This window comes from Brassica napus, chromosome C3 (assembly GCF_020379485.1).
Source record: "Brassica napus cultivar Da-Ae chromosome C3, Da-Ae, whole genome shotgun sequence".
NCBI classification, from domain to species: Eukaryota; Viridiplantae; Streptophyta; class Magnoliopsida; order Brassicales; family Brassicaceae; genus Brassica; species Brassica napus.
In genome coordinates, this window is record NC_063446.1 from 51,460,640 (window position 1) to 51,478,657 (window position 18,018).

The 18,018-nt window shown below is 38.6% G+C and overlaps 3 protein-coding genes across 3 annotated transcripts; 1 reads left to right on the forward strand and 2 right to left on the reverse strand.

Moving 5' to 3' along the window:
* Window positions 1–2,419: 2,419 nt before the first annotated feature.
* LOC111210298 (zinc finger BED domain-containing protein RICESLEEPER 1-like) lies at window positions 2,420–4,829 on the forward strand. Its single transcript, XM_048749750.1, has 5 exons — window positions 2,420–3,277; window positions 3,591–3,938; window positions 4,042–4,354; window positions 4,436–4,512; window positions 4,752–4,829. The coding sequence occupies exons 1-5, from the start codon at window positions 2,420–2,422 to the stop codon at window positions 4,827–4,829; spliced, it is 1,674 nt and encodes a 557-aa protein (XP_048605707.1).
* A 954-nt stretch (window positions 4,830–5,783) lies between these two features.
* On the reverse strand, window positions 5,784–9,384 carry LOC106424118. Its single transcript, XM_048749751.1, has 3 exons — window positions 7,792–9,384; window positions 6,052–7,464; window positions 5,784–5,975 (listed from the first exon to the last, which is right to left on the reverse strand). Exons 1-3 carry the CDS (start codon window positions 9,382–9,384, stop codon window positions 5,784–5,786), a joined length of 3,198 nt encoding a protein of 1,065 aa, XP_048605708.1.
* Window positions 9,385–16,138: 6,754 nt separating this feature from the next.
* On the reverse strand, window positions 16,139–17,759 carry LOC106425045 (high affinity nitrate transporter 2.6-like). The gene is made up of 4 exons (XM_048749752.1): window positions 17,523–17,759; window positions 17,247–17,254; window positions 16,701–16,819; window positions 16,139–16,608 (listed from the first exon to the last, which is right to left on the reverse strand). Exons 1-4 carry the CDS (start codon window positions 17,757–17,759, stop codon window positions 16,139–16,141), a joined length of 834 nt encoding a protein of 277 aa, XP_048605709.1.
* Window positions 17,760–18,018: the final 259 nt, after the last annotated feature.

Genomic DNA, 18,018 nt, shown 5'->3' on the forward strand with positions numbered 1-18,018 from the left:
TTAGTAACAAACCATTAAGATCTCGCTTTCTAGGTTTGTCTATTGACCAGTGTCGATCGATGATTCTATAGGAATATCGATCGATACACTTGTTGAAACGTCGACCGATTATTCGATTGGAATACCGATCGACGCTTTTGGTCAAGCGTTAATGCGCGGGTTGAATGTGTTCACTAAGCTTCATAGATCAGCAATCGTCTTACTCTAGCAATCTTAGCTCAGTTAGGATGGATTTAGGGTGAGATGCAAGCTATCGCTTATGTCTACAACTCCTAGGGCAAGTTCAAGGTAGCTAATCTAGAATTATGCATTAATGACAATCCTAATGATTAATATCACAACTTAGCAATCTATAGTTGGGGCTAATCCCTCATAACCTGTTTAAACCCTAAATCTAACAAAGAGAACTACTCAGACATGGCTAAGAAATTCATAACATCAATAAGATATAAAAATGCATAGATAAATAGATAGATATCAATGGAGTTTTAATCACAAATCTCTTTGGATCTTCTCTCTAATCTACTAAAAATCCTAAAAAACTTTTAGCTGTGAAAATAGTAAAACAAGAAAGCACACTTTGCCTCTAACATGTTGGCAAAATTTATATAATTAGGTTAAAACTCGTCAGGGGTAATTTTGTAAATTAGTGAAGACTTGGACTCTAAGTCGGCTGAGACCAAACGGGCTTTCTGCGCGCTTCGCTGTCGATCGATGTCATGATGTGAAAATTGATCGATCATTCCTCTTCAATGTCGGCTGATGGTCGTACTCGATGGTCATCTTGGGTGCTTACTCCAAATATCGTCACTTTCTTCCAAATCACTCATGATACTATAAATATACTAAATAGACTCTATAATATAATAAATAGTAGTTATTAAAACACTTATAAACCATGGAAAAAGTGGATCAAATCCATGGTCTATCAAAAGTATAGCGCCATAAATTTTATATCTATGCATATATAGAAACATATGTATTTAGGGAACAAAAATAGTATATCGTAGGTGTGCAGAATATTGTTAAAATCAATCATAATGACATGATTTACATTTGAAGGGCAATTTCAGGAAACATAAAGATCAGCTATTCCCAAATTTGAATAGCACACTATGATAGTCAATCTTTTTTGAATTACATAACCGTGCCCGTCGTAAATAATAATGACTACACATTTGATTTTTAAAATTGTAGATCGATCAATCCCATAACAACTCACAAACAAAATTTTTTTGATAAGAATGTTCAGTATTACAATAAATTGTAATATACTAATTTATGCAGAATGTATTATGTGGAAAAAAAATTAATACATAATTAGGGGTGTCAAAATAGGTCATGACCCATGGGTTGACCCAACCCAAATTGACCTATTAACCCAAATGAACTGTTTATTTTTGATCTAATGGGTTAATGTGTTAACAGGTTGATGGATTAATAGGTTAATGGGTTAACATGTTAAATAGGTCATTGGGCTGGGTCAACTCTGACCCATTTAGTATTTAATTAAGATAACTCATTTTAATGAAAACAAAAAAACTTGTGTTTCAAAAAAAAAAGAAAAAAAAGAATGAAAACAGAAAACTTCATCGTCGTCTCTTCCAAACACACGATTCAATTGCACTAAAGATCTGATTTCATTCAATCATTAGCTTTCTAGGGTTTGATAGAATTGGAGAATCATGGGTTTCTCTAAAGTTCTTTGATGTTCAGTGATTAGGGTTTGGGTTTTATTGGGTTGCTCATCTCGTGTCTTTCTCACTCTCGATTCAACTCTGAAGCTCTGAAGCTCTGAAACTCTGAAGCTCTGAAGCTCTCAATCTCGTCTCTTGTCTCTCACTCTCTCAACCCTTTGAAGCTCTGAAGCTCGATTTTGAGGTATGAATGTTGATGGGTTAATTGAGCTTTGTTGTGTGCGTTTCTGCGTTTGTTGACATCGTTGAGCAGAAGTTTTTTAATTTGCTTTCACCAACACAGCTCTGATACAGTATCTCATAACATGATATGTTTCTCAGCCAAAGCTTTTGAGTTTGAGAAGAAGCGTGAGCTGCTTAGGAGTAGTGCGTCTAAAGCAAGCTACTGAAGAGGATTTTCTCAAGTGGGTCAAGTCGTTGGCGATTTGAGATATGAATGTTAATACAACTTTGTTGTGTGCATTTGTGTTGTCTCTGACTTGGCAGTGATCTTGTATTGGCTGTGATCTTGTATTGAATCGTCTCTTGTCTCTCACTCTCTCAACCGTTTGAAGCTCTGAATCTCTCAATCTCTTTCTCCCGTAATCGATCCTCCTCCTCCTTTTTGTTTCAATTGAATAGCTTTATATAGTTGTCTTTGGTTGATAGCTCATCTTATTTGACTTACTGGGTTGTCTTTGGTTACATGATAACTCATCATCATATTGGGTGTGATCTTGGATATGGAAAATGAAGAAGAATATCGAGAATCAACAGGTACATCTTCTAATGCTGCAAACAGAAGAAAAACATCGAATATGTGGAAATATTTTAGAGTAGAAAAGGATGAGAACGAGGAAGAGAGAGCATATTGTCTGAAATGCTCAAAGAGCTATGCGTATACATCAACTAGTGAAACCTCAAATCTGAAGCATCATAACGAGAAATGCTTAGGAATTTTGGAGGCTGAAAGAAGGGTAGTGAATTTTGATGAGAGAGTTGCTAGGGAGAAGTATAGTCGAGTCATTATTAGACATAATCTTCCTTTCATTTCGGTTGAATATGAAGAGCTGCGGGATTATTTTAGCTATTTGAATCCAGATTACAAGTGTTACTCTAGGAACACTGCTGCTAGCGATGTTATGAAAATTTGGGAGAAAGAAAAACAGATTTTGAAGTCTGAGCTGGAAAAAATTCCTAGTAGGATATGCTTGACCTCAGATTGTTGGACTTCACTAGCTGGAGATGGATACATAGCTGTCACGGCGCATTATGTTGATGCAAAGTGGGTGCTACATAGCAAGATTTTATCGTTTTGTGAAGTTCTTCCTCTCCATAGTTGTGAAGTCTTAGCTAGTAAAGTCCACGAATGTTTGAGAGAGTGGGGAATAGAGAGAAAGGTGTTCACTTTGACTCTGGATAATGCCACAGCTAATGACAACATGCAAGACGTATTGAGGGATCGGCTTAATCTAGATGATAATTTGGTGTGCAAAGGAGAATTTTTTCATGTCCGGTGTTCTGCACACATCTTGAACCTGATTGTACAAGCTGGTTTGGAAGTTCTTAGTCTTGCTTTGTGTAAGATCAGAGAAAGCGAAGTATTTTAAAGGTTCATTATCTAGAAGGATTGCACTTGCAGACTGTGATGGTGTTGAGGATGTCGCGTTGTCAATAGATGTCAAGAACATGTAGAATTCGACCTATCTAATGCTGAAGAAGGCTCTGAAGTATCAACGTGGTTTAAAGAGGTATAAATTAGGTGATAAACACTACAAGCTTTGCCCTTCCAATGAAGAATAGAGAAGAGCTAGCACTATCTTTGAGCTCTTGAAGCCCTTTTATAGAATTACGACTTTAATATCTGGCAGAAGCTACTCTACTTCAAACTTGTATTTTGCTCATATTTGGAAGATTCAGTGCTTGTTGGAAGTTCATAAGAGAAGTGAGGATATCGTCATCCAGACAATGATTTCTAACATGAGGGAGAAGTTTGATAAATACTGGGAGGAGTATAGCGTGATTCATGCAATGGGGGCTGTCTTGGATCCTAGGATGAAGTTAAAGCTTTTGAAGCGTTATTATGGTGAGCTTGATCCATTCACCTCCCAAGAAAAAGTTGATCATCTTGAGGATCAGCTTAGGAAGATCTTTGATGAGTATAGAAGACAGCTCTCTTTGACCCTTGTTGTGAGCTTTACAAGACCATATTCTCGTGCTTCTGAGCAAGGAACAGAGACGGAGAACTTTGGTGTGTTGGATGTAAGTTTCTTATGTTTATCTATCTAACTCATTTGAAACTTTTTCTAATATTCATTCTAAACTTCTTATTATGTTTACTGAGAACAGGATTTGTTTGAGTTAGATGATATTCCAGAGACTGCGGAACCAGGAAAGTCAGTTGGATATATATTTAGAGGAACCAAAACTAGAAATGAGAGCTCATCCTGATTTGAATGTGTTGCGATATTGGAAAGAGAACATACATCGTTTTGGCGCACTAGCATTCATGGCAGTGGACATTCTCAGCATTCCTATTACCACTGTGGCTTCTGAATCTTCTTTCAGTATTGGAGCTCACGTAATAAGCAAGTACAGAACTCGCCTTATCCCTAGAAATGTGCAAGCTTTATTGTGTACTCGGTCTTGGATTCATGGCTATAAAGTTGATGGTGAAGGTACAATCTTATATAAAATTTATATTCTTTGCTCAATTAAGTTTATATATCTATTAATCTTCGGTTTCTTATGAACTGTAGATGTAGATGATGAAGATGAGATAGTCATTATCCGAGAGGCTCCAAGTCAAGCACTAACAACTCCAAATCAAGACCATGTTAGTACCATGGAACTATATCTGGTAGTGGTCTCATCCCTCACATCAACATAATAATAAGTACTTTGCTTCTCTGTATCTTAAGTGTTTTGAGAGAGTCTTTTAAGTGTCAGTTTGGTCTGTGATTTGGCGTCAGTTTGTTCTGTGATCATGTTATTTTTCTTCCTTGCGGATCTGTTAAATAGATATTGGCAGCTTGATGTGTATAACTCGTTTTAGTTATATGTATTGTGTTGCAGCTTGATGTAGCTATAACTCGTTTTAGTTATGTGTATTGTGTTGTAGTTATGGTGCAGCTTGATATAGCTGGTTTGTGATCCAATGCTCAAGTTTGAAGACTTTACAAATGCAGACGATGAAGATTAGAAGAGATCAAAACATTACATAAGCAATGTTGAAACCATATGTTTTTCTTCAAGTTCCCAACTTTCTAACTATATTTATCTAATGCTATGTCTGCTACCAATTTGTTTTCCACCTTTGGATGTAAATAGGTAGTGTTGCGCTTTGATTCAACTCCTCGTTTTGGCTAAAGTTTAAATTCTTTCATTGAGAGACTATCTCATTCGGTTTATGACCATTGGTCGGTTTAGTTTTTGATAATTAATGTCTTGGTTTGATTATAAAGATGTTGGGATGATGGGTCAACCATTAACCCATAAGACTCATTAACAGTCAGCCCATTTGGGATATGGGTTGGGTTGACTCATTTGAACCATTTTGACACCCCTAACATAACCCAACAGGTTATCCAACTATCGGTTTGATGTTTGAATACTGGAACTCAAAAACAATATAAATCTCAATGTATAAGTATGTGAAATATAACACATATTAATATAACAATTTATGCAGAATGTATCACATTTTAATATTATACGAATGTTCAATATTACATATAAATTATAATATACGAATATAGGCAGAATGTATCACGTAATATTCTATAAAACCACATATGTTATGGAGATTTAACTTTTCCTATAGTTCCCATCGAATATTGCATTTTTTTTTTTTTTTTTTGACGTCAAACGGCCACTCTATTACTCAAACTTGAGGTGGACTGGGTAACCAGACCGGAACAGAAAGACCAATAAAATGTAACTTCCTATGGAAGGATCTAGCAGTCTTAGCTAAAAAATCTGAAAACTGATTGCGCACTCGTGGAACATAAATGATGTCGAAGTCCGGAAAGCAAATCAGCAGCGTCTCTATCCTTTCCAACTCTGTCGCAAAGCTAGGCCAGGCATGAGGATCCTTTATCATTGCTATCAGCTCTTTACAATCTGTCCCAAAATTCTGGCAAGTTGAGTGTTGAAGCATGTTCTCCATTGCCCACCGCAGTGCTTCGACTTCCGAATGCAGAGCTGATTCCCGTCGATCGAAATTTCTTGTCCCCAACAATTGAGTGTTTCCTCCACTGTCCAACCAGACCCATCCACATCCACTATACTGAGCAGAAGCTGTCCAAGATCCATCTATCAAGCAAATATTACCCAAGCTTATGACTTGGGGCTCCTCATGAAGGCCTTCTTGTACCACGGTTCGTGCCACTTCATTCGCATTAAACCAGGCTTGACACTCACTCTCTGCATGTCGAACCAGTTCCAAAGGATCTCTGTCTATTCCCCTGAAAAGTTTATCGTTCCTAGCCTTCCAAATGTACCAAATTATCCAGGGATAAGGATCCATGTCCTGCTCCGGCTCGATAATGCTGTTTTTCCTCCAAAATAGATAATCCATATTTGCGTAAATACTTGGTACTGGAAATAGACCTGGGCTAGACGGAGTCGCTGATAAGGACCATACTTGTAGAGCTGGCGGACACTCGAAAATAGCATGTGTTACAGATTCTTCTAGCTCTCCACATCTTGGGCAGTAGTTATCACATCTCATATTACGTCTTGCTAAATTCCTCGTTACCGCCACATAACCAGTTAATAGCTGCCATATAAGATGACATATCTTCGAAGGTGCTTTTATCTTCCAAGCAAAGGCTTGAAGCTTTGTGATACTCGGTTCTAGGACTTCCTTTTCCCCCTCTGTCATTAACACATTCTGAGCCACCCAATATCCAGATTTAACCGTGTATTGGCCATTCCTTGTGTAATTCCAGCAGAATGTATCACGACGATGTGCTGAGCTTGTGGCCAAACTCCTTATAAGTGTTATGTCCTCTGGATTGACATAACTCTCCAAAAGACCAACATCCCACTCTTTCGTTTCCGGGTCAATGAAATCACTAACTCTCATGTTAGGATGCAGTACCGGTGCTATAGGGAGAGCTGGTCTTGCTGGGATCGTTGGAATCCATGGATCTTCCCATACCTTGACTTCATAGCCTGAATGTATCTTCTGTCTGATTCCCGTTAGAAGCAACTTTCGCGCAGCACTAATGCTAGACCACACGTATGATGGGTTACTAGCAGAGATTACTCTGAGAGGTGAGCTCATCTTGTAGTATCTTCCCCTTAAAACCCTGGCCACCAATGAGTCTGGGAATTGAACTAGTCTCCATAATTGTTTTGCCAATAAAGCCAAGTTGAACTCATGGATCATACGAAATCCCATCCCACCCTCTTCCCTTGGTAAACAGACTTTTTCCCATTTCGCCCAGTGGATCCCTCTTTTTGGTGGGTTTGAACTCCACCAGAATTTAGCAATGGCACTTGCAAGGTTTTCACATATCTCCAAAGGGAGCAGGAAAGTAGACATTACGTATGTCGGAAGAGCTAGGAGAATAGATTTAATCAACACTTCTTTTCCTCCTTTTGAGAGCCATCTACATGTCCATCCGTTCACTCTATGCATCAGCTTATCCTTCAGAAACGCAAAAAGTTTGCACTTAGAGCCACTGATGTCTTCCGGGATCCCTAGATACGTACCCATTCCACCTTCATTTTGAATTCCCAACACATCTTTAATCTCTTGTTTACTTGTTGCAGTAATCCGCTTACCAAAGAGTAAGGACGATTTATCAAAGTTGATACATTGGCCTGACGCTTTGCCATATTTCCTGACTACTTTCATTACTTCTTCACATTCACGGGGCTCCGCCTTACAGAAGAAAAGGCTATCATCAGCAAAAAGAAGGTGGGACACCGATGGACACGCGCGTGTAACACGCATCCCCGTTATCTTCCCTTGGCTCTCTGCATGATTGAGAAGGCTAGCGAGCGCTTCCGTGCATAGAATAAATATGAAAGGAGACAAAGGATCTCCTTGACGTAGACCTCTGCCTGGAACAATATTTCCCCTTGGCTCTCCATTTATGAGGACCTTATATTTCACCGACGAAATGCATCTCATTATCCATGCGATCCAAATTTCTGAGAAGCCCATCTTGCGCATGACAGCTTCAATAAAAGACCATTCCATCCTATCATATGCTTTGCTCATGTCAGTTTTAATGGCCATCCTCTTATTGCGCCCACTTGGTTTAGTCCTCAGAGCGTGGAACATCTCTTGCGCGATCATAATATTGTCTGAGATCTGTCTCCCAGCAACAAAGGCTGACTGGGTTTCCGATATCAGGCCTGGTAACACTTTCTTTAATCTCTGACATAAGACCTTAGAGATTATCTTGTAGCTGACGTTACACAAACTAATGGGTCTGAACTGAGCCATCGCATTAGGCTTTTGTATCTTCGGGATGAGGCATATATTTGTATCATTCAGTCCACTCGCCATTGTTCCCTCAAAGAGGAATTGATTAACCATAAGAGTTAAATCCTCCTTTACTATATCCCAAAATTTTTGATAGAAAAGCGCAGTCATCCCATCTGGCCCAGGGGCCTTTTCTGGATGCATAGCAAAAAGCGCTAATTTGACCTCCCATTCAGTGACCGGGGCGATAAGATTGTCATTCATTGCACCAGTGATCGTGGAAGGAACTTGAGCTAGCGCCTCTTCAATGTCCTCTGGATTTGATGATTCAAAAATATGTCTAAAGTAACTAGTAGCAATGGCAACTAGTCCTTCTTCATCCTCAACAATATTCCCATTCTCATCTAAGAGCTGTGTGATCTTATTTCTTGCCCTTCTTTGCTTTGTCAAGGCATGAAAGAATTTTGTGTTTCTATCTCCTTCTCTCAGCCAGAACACCCGACTTTTCTGTTTCCAGAACATTTCTTCAGCTTTAAGAGCATCAGAGAGTTCCTTCAAAGCTGCTGCAATTTCTTCAGTTGGGGCATTATTATCTGCATATAAACCCTCCATTTTTTCCTTAAGGTCCTCCACTAATTTCGCCGAGTTGACATTATGTTGCTTCCGCCACTCACTCAAAGCTTTTCTACAACTGGAAATATGTTCCATAATCGTTGCATTGGGAGGAAGATCAGGAGATTTCCATCCCTCAAGGATAACTTGTCTTAGCTCCTCATTATCCAACCATCTTTTGTCAAACTTGAACTTTTTTGATCTTCTCATCGGCTTTATAAGAATGTCTGCCAGAATCGGACGATGATCCGATCCCCATAACCGCATATACTTCACCGCCGAATGGGGAAACTTTTCATGCCAATCTGCATTTCCTACTGCTCTGTCTAAGCGACATCGAACAGTTGATCCGCCTGCTCGCTTCCCCACCCAAGAGAGCATGTCCCCCGTGAAAGGAAACTCTAGCATCCCACAATCATGAAGCATCTGCTTAAAAGGGAGGAATGAACTATCAGGACGTCGTCTTCCTCCTTCTTTCTCATTGTGACATATTATTTCATTAAAATCTCCAATCATGAACCAAGGTCCATTTCTTGTTGTTGAGAAGCGCGTAAGACGCTCCCAAACTTCGTCACGTCTTTCTAGTACAGGGTCTCCATAAACAAATGTCATATAGACTTTTATTCCATCTATGACTGCCTCAATGTCAATCATACGGTTATTCGAAAATAAAACATTAACTTGAAATTCATCCATAAAAAATAAAGCTAAACCTCCGCTGAGTCCAAGTGGCTCAACAGTAAACAAATGATCGAATCCTAAGTTGGCTTGAATGTTTTGCAACAGCAGCCTCCTATTCTTCGTCTCAGAAAGGAACACAAGTCCTGGGCGATGCTTCTGACACATCTCCGTAAGGCGTCGAACTGTGAGGTCGCTCCCTATCCCTCGACAGTTCCAACTGATTGTCTTCATTGATGACTTTTTGGGGTTTTTTTGGACCCCTCCAAACCATTTTCCAAATGAGAACTAGCTTTTGATTTTTTCGAATCGCTAAGGCGATTCTTATTATGTGCGGTTCTCTCATAAGAAGAAAACCTGGACGAGGAATGTTGCCTTTTCATTGGAGAACCCTTGCTCAAAAGCCGTGCCTTTGTGCTTTGCAAACCCAGCGGAACTCTACTTCTTGAACGACTCCTTGAGGACCGAGCTCCTGGGCGATCCATCCTAGCAGCAGAGCGTTATGATGATTCTTGAACGCATTCCACATCTTCCATCGTCTCCAGTTCCGCTCCCAATAAATCATCTTCATCACAATCCATCGTCATAGCATGTTGATCTTTCTCGCCAATACCCGCAATGTCCATATCCTTTAGTGCATCTATAACCAGATCATCACCTTTGGGGGATTGTTGCATTGCCTTCTCCGTAGGAGAGAAAGTCATTGATCGTACAATTTCATGTCCCCGAACCGTAACGTTCGTATCATCAAGAGCGATACGTGATGGTGTGACAATAGCACTAGCCAGTTTCTTCCCACTACTGTGTCTCACGTTTTCAGATCTTGAGGCCACCACCACGTCTTGATCACGAACATGTTCCTGCGCAGCAGAGGATTTCGATGCTCCGCCATTAATTTCTAACGACCTATCAGACGTGTGAAGGCCACCAGACCTGGATTGCTTCTCCCTCCACTGAGACGTCGCACTATGCTCATAGGGAGCAAACCGGCGACCATATCTAGCTGCATTAGTCTTGCCCATCACATGACTATCAACTGACCGACGTCCATTTCTCTCACGGTTATCATAACGTCTGTCTCGATTATAGCCTTCATGAGCAAAAGAACTCTTATATTTGAGCTCTCTGTCAATGCGATGTGAATAGTAATCGTCAGACCTATGTGCTGTAGAGGCAGCCCCATAATGGTATGGCCTAGATAACATACGGTCCTTAGACCCATCCATTATTGGCTGTCGTACTGTGTTGTTTTCTGGTAACTGAACACGATCAAAGACTCCAACCTTAACTGTTTGCGCCTTCATCATCTCCACCTTCTTCGAGCAATAAGACTCTTCATGGGTAAGCAGGCCACATACAGTACAGTGTTTAAACAATAAGTCATACTTGATCGTGATGGTGACTTCCTCTCCAACTGGGGATTGCACTTTCTTCTTAAACACAAGAGGCTTCCTTGTGTCAACATCAATCAGAAGCCGGCCAGCCTCAAGCTCAATGGTATCAACATGGCCGAGCTTTCTGCCAATGTTTTTTAAATTTTTCACTGTCCAAAGATGCAATGGAATTCCAGATATCTCAACCCAAAAAGGTATGATCCATGGATAGTCATCATGAACTATCGGTTCCCACCGCACCAACACAAACATACAGAAATTATAATGGAAGGGCCCCTGCTTAAGAACAGCTTGAAGATCCTCCTCAGATGCAAAGTTGAAAAGAAATTTCCCATTACCAAGATCATTTGCCGTAATTCGATATTGCATCTTCCATTGAGTAGGCATATACTGGATAAGCTTCTCCACATTTTGCTTCTTAGGGTTTAGAACCTTTCCAATAAGAGACATACGGTACTCTCGTATTGTGTGCGCATCATCATCATCAAACAATAGGATTGGTTCATCATCTTCTTCATAGAGAATTCCTTTCCCTTTGAAATCTACCATTGGAGTAGCTCTGATACGATTTGAAGAACCCATACAATGATATGGCTTTTCTACCCCTTGGAATGCTAGATCGTAACCAAAAGAGTTTCTAACGCCAAGGTGGAATAGAAACCGGTGACTTGGGGTAGAAGACAACGAGATTGACGACGGGGAACGAATCCAAATCGAGTAGCAAGACAAACGGAGGGAGAGAGACGGGTGATCTAACGCCAAGGAGCATATAGATCAGGAGAAGATCAAAATCTCAATGAAGATCTTGATCTGAGTCGCCGCCATGCTGTGTCGCCTTTCTGATCACCTTCTAGGGTTCGTAAAATATCAATTATCGAATATTGCATTTAAGTGTCGCATTTACTTACAACATCATACAACAAATAATCAGACTCCAAAAAACGTTGTATAACTTACGCCATGTACAACCTTATTTAGTTATATGAAATAGAATGCAATATTTCATAGTAGTACCAATGGCACTCACCGTAATTAATATAGTCTTTTAAGGTTAGTTATAATAGAAGGCTGAGGATGCATGAGAGTCCAACATATCATCAAAATGGCTACACTGTGATTAGTTTACTCAATGAAGGTTATTCTCTCAAATTGCTTCTTGATTAATTCCAAAGTTTAGTTTTGTTAGATTGGTAGTTTAATTACATCAAACAAGATTTCTATGATATGTGTCCACATTGTTTTCGTTTCTAAATGTACACCATTATAACAACAAAATCAAAATTCAAAAAGGAAAAATCCATCAAAAAATTCCAACAAAATTTTGTTAAGATTTTTAATACCTATATTTTTTAGCTACTCACTTTAATACCTAAATTAATTATTTTGTCCATTTTAGTACTTAAACTTTTAAAATGGTGTTCATTTTAATACCCAACTGAATTTATTTTAATCAAAACATTAATAAATTTAAAATAAAATTTTAAAAATTCTCTAAAATTCACAAAATAATCTTAAAAATTCTAATTTTATTTTAAGTCTTAGAAATAGAAGTAACTAAATTGTTTATAATTTTAAATTGTGCATTAAAGGTTTTAAGTTTTAATTTCAAATTTAGTTTTTTTTTGGAAATACAAAACTAATTATTTTTTTCCTTCAAAATTAAGTTCTTCTAAATTTAATTTTCCATAATTTTGTTACTTTATTTCCGTTAACTTAAAATAAATTTAGAAATTTAAAAGATTTTTCATAGATTTTGGAGATTTTTTATTCTTGATTAAGATAAACAAAGTTCGAGTATTAAAATGGGCACAATTTTAGAATTTTTTGTGTTAAAATGAGGAAAATAATTGTTTAATGTATTAAACATGATAGCAAAAGAAGTTTGGGTATTAAAAAGCTTAACAAAATTTAGTTGGAATATTTTTATGAAATTTTCGCAATTCAAAATTACATAATCGAGCGCACCCATACTATTAAATTTTTGAATCCTGATAATGAACGCTTTTTTTTGGTAAGTATGTGAATCTTATTAACGAATGATGAAGCAGGAAGATACATTTGCCTTTCACGAATCTAATCCTAATGTATCTAGGTCGCTAGGTCAATTGACAAAGCAATGGTGCCTTATAGAGCAACCAAAAAAGCTCAATAAGACAATGAAGGATCAAGCACAACCATAAGGAAGTGATTGAAGCTTAGCTAACATTACAATTTCATAGACAGCACTTAGATTTCAGGAAACCAATGCGTATATATTGAAGACGGGACCTGCATCAAAATCAGACGAGCCATTAGAGAATACAACCAGAGAACAGTTAGAGGGACCGCGAACTGTCCCTAAGGCGAATCTGAGAGGAAGACAGGTGAAGCAGGGTCGGCAAGTCCTGGTCCAGCCATCATACCGGTGAAGTCCACTCCAGACGTGCAATATCAAGAAGAAGCCAAATCGCACTCTGAGAATCCTAAGCCGACAATGAGAAACGAGCAGATGAATGATAGGTGGAGTACTGGCTGAGGGAAGCGGAGGTTTTAATGGCTCAATTCTGGTCCCATCACACAAGCAGAGCACAAAGGATCCTGTGACAGAGCATCAAGAGAGGCATGGGACAGCATGCATCTTCCTTCTGAAGCTTGAAAACGGAGGAACATAAAGCTCCTATCAGCAGGCAAGAGTGTGGTGAAAAGACCCGCCGATTGAAGCAGGGAAATATCGGAGGAATTGCATGAACTCCGATCAAACCCGAGACCCCAGAAAATTCTAAGCCTAACTAATCACAATGGTCGTTGTTGAGAATTCATAGCCGAGAAAAAGCTCCCGACGATAAGCCTAGAAATCGCGTTTTCAACTTGGAAAAAGTGAGGGAACTTCTTACCAAAGCAGCCAGATGAGGAGACAGGGTTGATGGTGGAGGCAGCGAACTGACCAGAATGGCGAAGGCAACGATGCTTCACAACTCTAGCAAACCCTCCGAGAGAGATCTGACCCAGATCCGCTCAATGTCGAACCCTAGATCTGCCACCAAGCCGACACCTCCTTCTCAGATCCGAGTAACCACGTCCGCACCATCACTCCAGGGAGACTATGGACACCCGAAGACTCCGGAATAGATCACCGGATCCGGCTGCAACTCGACGAAGAACATAGTAGATGAAGAAAGGAGGAATCAGTGAAATCGAAGCTAGAGAAGGGAAAAGGCTGGACACAAGGGAGATCTGGGGTGGCGACCGACGGGTAGAGACCTCTGTCGGCCACCGGACCGGCGACAATGAAGGTTGTGGCGAGAGGAAGAAGACGGTGGGCAAGAAGAGAAAAGACTTTCTCCTCTCTCTACAGTCTTATTAACAAAATAGCTGGTGCACGTTCGTATTATTATAAGGGATAATTTGCAAAATACCTTATTTAAGATTTGAAATTTGAAGAATGTATTGTATTTAAATAAATTTGAAAACTACACTCGTACATATGTCATAAGACTATTTTAACCCACATTTTAATAAATAAAAATAAAATTCGAAATTATTAATACTCTTATTAATTTATTTGAGATAAAAATAATATATCTGCTGAATAAGAGGATCGTTTGATCCTATATCCATCAATTTTGATTCTCCAAAAGTATATGGATCCGCTTTGAGAGTCTCCTTCAAGTGCGTACAGATATGCTCTTGTCCCATGTTACTGTACACGATACACAACAGTTGTATGCGACATTCACTTCAAAAGCTGCATAACATGGAAAAGTAAGATATGGATTTATATAGATTTTTTTTTTCTTAAAAAAACTTAGAAAAAATAAGATGACCATATAACTTCTACCTAAGAAAAACGCTAACCCGAATCAAACCATTGAATCTCGAGAATACTAAAAATGACGACCATGCAGTATATATGGTAACACGATAGGTAAATATGTCCACTGGAAATCAATCAGAGCATATAGATGCAAAGAGAAATGGAACCCCTAAACTTCTCTGGATTGGGGAAGAGATAGATAGAGTTTTGTGTTAAGTTTTAGTTATGGAGGACTGGAGGGTACACGTGAATATACACATAAGTAATTTAGTTATAATTAAATATCATTCATACCTAAACCTGTGTTTATTTTTTATTTTTACAAACAATAATTCGAATTTAAATATTAATTTCGATATTAATATTAAAACTAGTGTAAATTCTAATTAGGTTAATTTAGTCATTTCACTTATAAATAAGTATAATTTTCAAAAATAATAATTAATGGTGTAGTTTTCAAAATATAATCTTATTGGAAAGTATTTTTTCCAAATTTTCCCTTATTATAATCACCGGACGCGATAAATGGAGCTAATATATTTGTGGGGGGCAACGCGATAAGTGGAGCAATCAAACCACGTTTGATGACCTTCCAAACGCGTAAGATACGCGGGACAAAGTACACACCAAATTATGACCACAATAAAAAGATAACCACTTGGTCTTATATAGTTATATCAACCGATCCACACTTTATTTATTTAATGGACCGTACAGATCATCGTCATCTCCCACTTTTTTAATGGAGCTAAGTGGCCACCAGCGTCGGCTACAAAAGACATGCTGCCTTCTTTACTGAAGATTGGGCATTCAAGTTTGTAACAGAATCTTGTAATTTTCCAATGTGGAGTGAGGCACTTTTTTGTTACTGATCATCTACAAATATTTCTTGTTTGAGCTGTTATTACATTAGTTTTTGTAGATACTTAGACAAAACTAGTTTCTTATCTTGCTATTGAAAAAATCTAAATTATTCATTCTACACAATTCAAATTTTTTTCGGAAACATAAAAATGAAACACAATTTAAACCGTATGAAAAATTCTGACAAAAAAAATACCCGTGGATACACCTAGTACAAAGAAAGATAAAAAAAATTGTAAAAAAACACTGATTCTTATACCTTGCCATGAAGAAATCAAGGTACCCACTATCTTTTGTCAATTGTGTGACATACAGATTTATATAAATAAAGAAACCGTGTTCCCAATGTAATTTTGATGTTGGACTAAACATATGGAGGTTTGTTAAATAAAACTAAAATGTTAATTGTATGAAATGATCAATAAGAGTTGCAAAAAATGATCAATAAGTAATATTAAGAAACAAACTAAGAAACATGCCAAGTTGATGAAATGAATGTATTAGTTTGAAAAAACAACTTCATATAAAACAAGAAACAAGCCACACAAAGTAAATTTAATTCAGTTTGAATATATCGCCTCATGTAGATTCAAATAAAATTGTGCTCCTTGGATATATATAGAACACTTATTTTATGTGTACGTGTGTAGATGTAGGAGATGAAAATAATATCCCATGACTAAACATTAGCCGGATTTTCATTTTCTAGCGGTGTGGAGGTGCCGTCCGGAGCTGCCTTTTTGCCTCTTTCAGATCTACTATTCTCTGCGAACTTTAGGCTGCCTTCATGCAATCCTTGCAGCTTCTCTTCCTCAGTCCACTCCGCCGCATAATAATTCTCTTCCTTTGATGTTCTACCGTCACTTTTTGGTCCTAAGAACATACTTCCCCACTGTGGAAAATGTATAAATGCAATCAAAAGCGTAAAAATCATCGCTGTAATTCCCATCAGCGACAAACCATTAGCAGTATGGAATCTTGATGACGAGAAAAAGGCCAGTTGAGTTAGACCCGACCCAAAGTTTCCTCCTGCGCCGGTCAGTCCTGATATTATTCCTAGAGAGCGGCGCGAGACAAAAGGAACGATGCCGAAGATGGCCCAACAAGCAGCTTGTACACCGAAGGAGAAAAGCATCATGGCTAAAATAGCTATAGGAAGTGAAGTGTCACGGCCGAGAAAACACAGAAAAGACCACCAGAAGTTTGTAAGATCCAAAGGTTCCATAACCTCCCTCTCATACCGAAAAACCTATCTGACACGTCTGATGCGAAGCCACCAATAGGACGAGCGAAGAAGTTAGCCATACCGAAGCTGGCTGCAATCATACCGGCTGTATGGAGATGGAGTTTAAGTTGAAACCTGATGTACGTAAAAAAAAAAAAATAGGTCAGGTTACTTTTGATGGAAAGATACATAAACCTTAAATTTTGACAGAGTTGTTTAAATTTCATTGTATTTGTTAAATTTGCGTAGAGTTATGTTTAGGTTGGTAGAAAGTTAACAGCTTTAAGAAAGCTAATGCATAGAGCTGGTTAAATTTCAGTGTTTGGATATTATTTAAAACTTTTAGAATCTATAAACCAATAACAATCAAAATATAAGACTTATAATAACTAACAAAAATCAGTTCCCACTAATTACGCGTTAGTATATTTGATAATGCAAATTGAATGCAAACCTGTCGAAGAAATATTCGGAGATAACATTGTTGATGGTCATTTCTATTCCCATGGAAAATCAATACAGAATGAACAAAACATATGTTCTGTAGATCCTCAGAGCATACCAAAACACCTAAAAGAACAAAACAAATCGTGTTAAAAAGCCGGAATTCATATGTGTATTCAAATAATTAAATAATCAGATAATCAGTTCCAATTAAGGCATATCACAGGTGTAAATCGAAAATATAGAGTTTGAATGGCCGAAGCAAACGGACCGGACTAATTGTGTTTTTGGCTCTCAAGTCACAATGTTTGGTTCAGAGTAAACATTCTTTTCAGAGTAAACACTTTGATTAATTTTGAATATATTAGTGTGATTTACTTGCTTCTTTTAGTACCTTGGTTAATTTGTCTTTGGAAACGTCTCCTTTCTTCTGCAGAGTACATAAGTTTCCATCAGGAAGATCTTGTCCAAGAGTGAGCACAAGAATCCCCATGATGACCTGAAGAAAGCCAGGGACGAAGAACGCGATCCTCCATGCCGTGAAGGGAGTGGCTCCAGCGACTTTGATGACATGGAAGACCATCGGCATGAGTAACTGAGTCCTCCCATGTCTCCCCAACCACTGGCACATCCGTTGACGAGTCCAATGATCTTTCCAGTGAACATCACACTGGTCCTATAACGCCCCGACCCGTCTACGGCTAATGAGCCACTCACACCCGCTCTCTCGGCCCGTGGGCCCCATCCCATCCGACGGTCGGTCCCTTAATTTTTCAAAGTTCGGAATCATTGTTTACTGACCCTGCAATCACCACCCGACCTTTCCCCGTGTTTTGGCCTCACTCACACGGTATCGTGAATCACTTTCCGATAGGTCACCCATCCTTCCA

Coding starts and splice junctions, on each gene's coding strand:
- LOC106425045 (XM_048749752.1), bottom strand. CDS start 17,759: ATGTGCCAGTGGTTGGGGAGACATGGGAGGACTCAGTTACTCATGCCG. Junction 16,609..16,700: donor CGTGTCAGATAGGTTTTTCG/GTATGAGAGGGA, acceptor CACTTCCTATAG/CTATTTTAGCCATGATGCTT.
- LOC111210298 (XM_048749750.1), top strand. CDS start 2,420: ATGGAAAATGAAGAAGAATATCGAGAATCAACAGGTACATCTTCTAAT. Junction 3,278..3,590: donor GTAAGATCAGAGAAAGCGAA/GTATTTTAAAGG, acceptor CATATTTGGAAG/ATTCAGTGCTTGTTGGAAGT. Junction 3,939..4,041: donor AGAACTTTGGTGTGTTGGAT/GTAAGTTTCTTA, acceptor TGTTTGAGTTAG/ATGATATTCCAGAGACTGCG.
- LOC106424118 (XM_048749751.1), bottom strand. CDS start 9,384: ATGATTGACATTGAGGCAGTCATAGATGGAATAAAAGTCTATATGACA. Junction 7,465..7,791: donor TTTCGTCGGTGAAATATAAG/GTCCTCATAAAT, acceptor CTCTTTGGTAAG/CGGATTACTGCAACAAGTAA. Junction 5,976..6,051: donor ATGAAGTGGCACGAACCGTG/GTACAAGAAGGC, acceptor GATCTTGGACAG/CTTCTGCTCAGTATAGTGGA.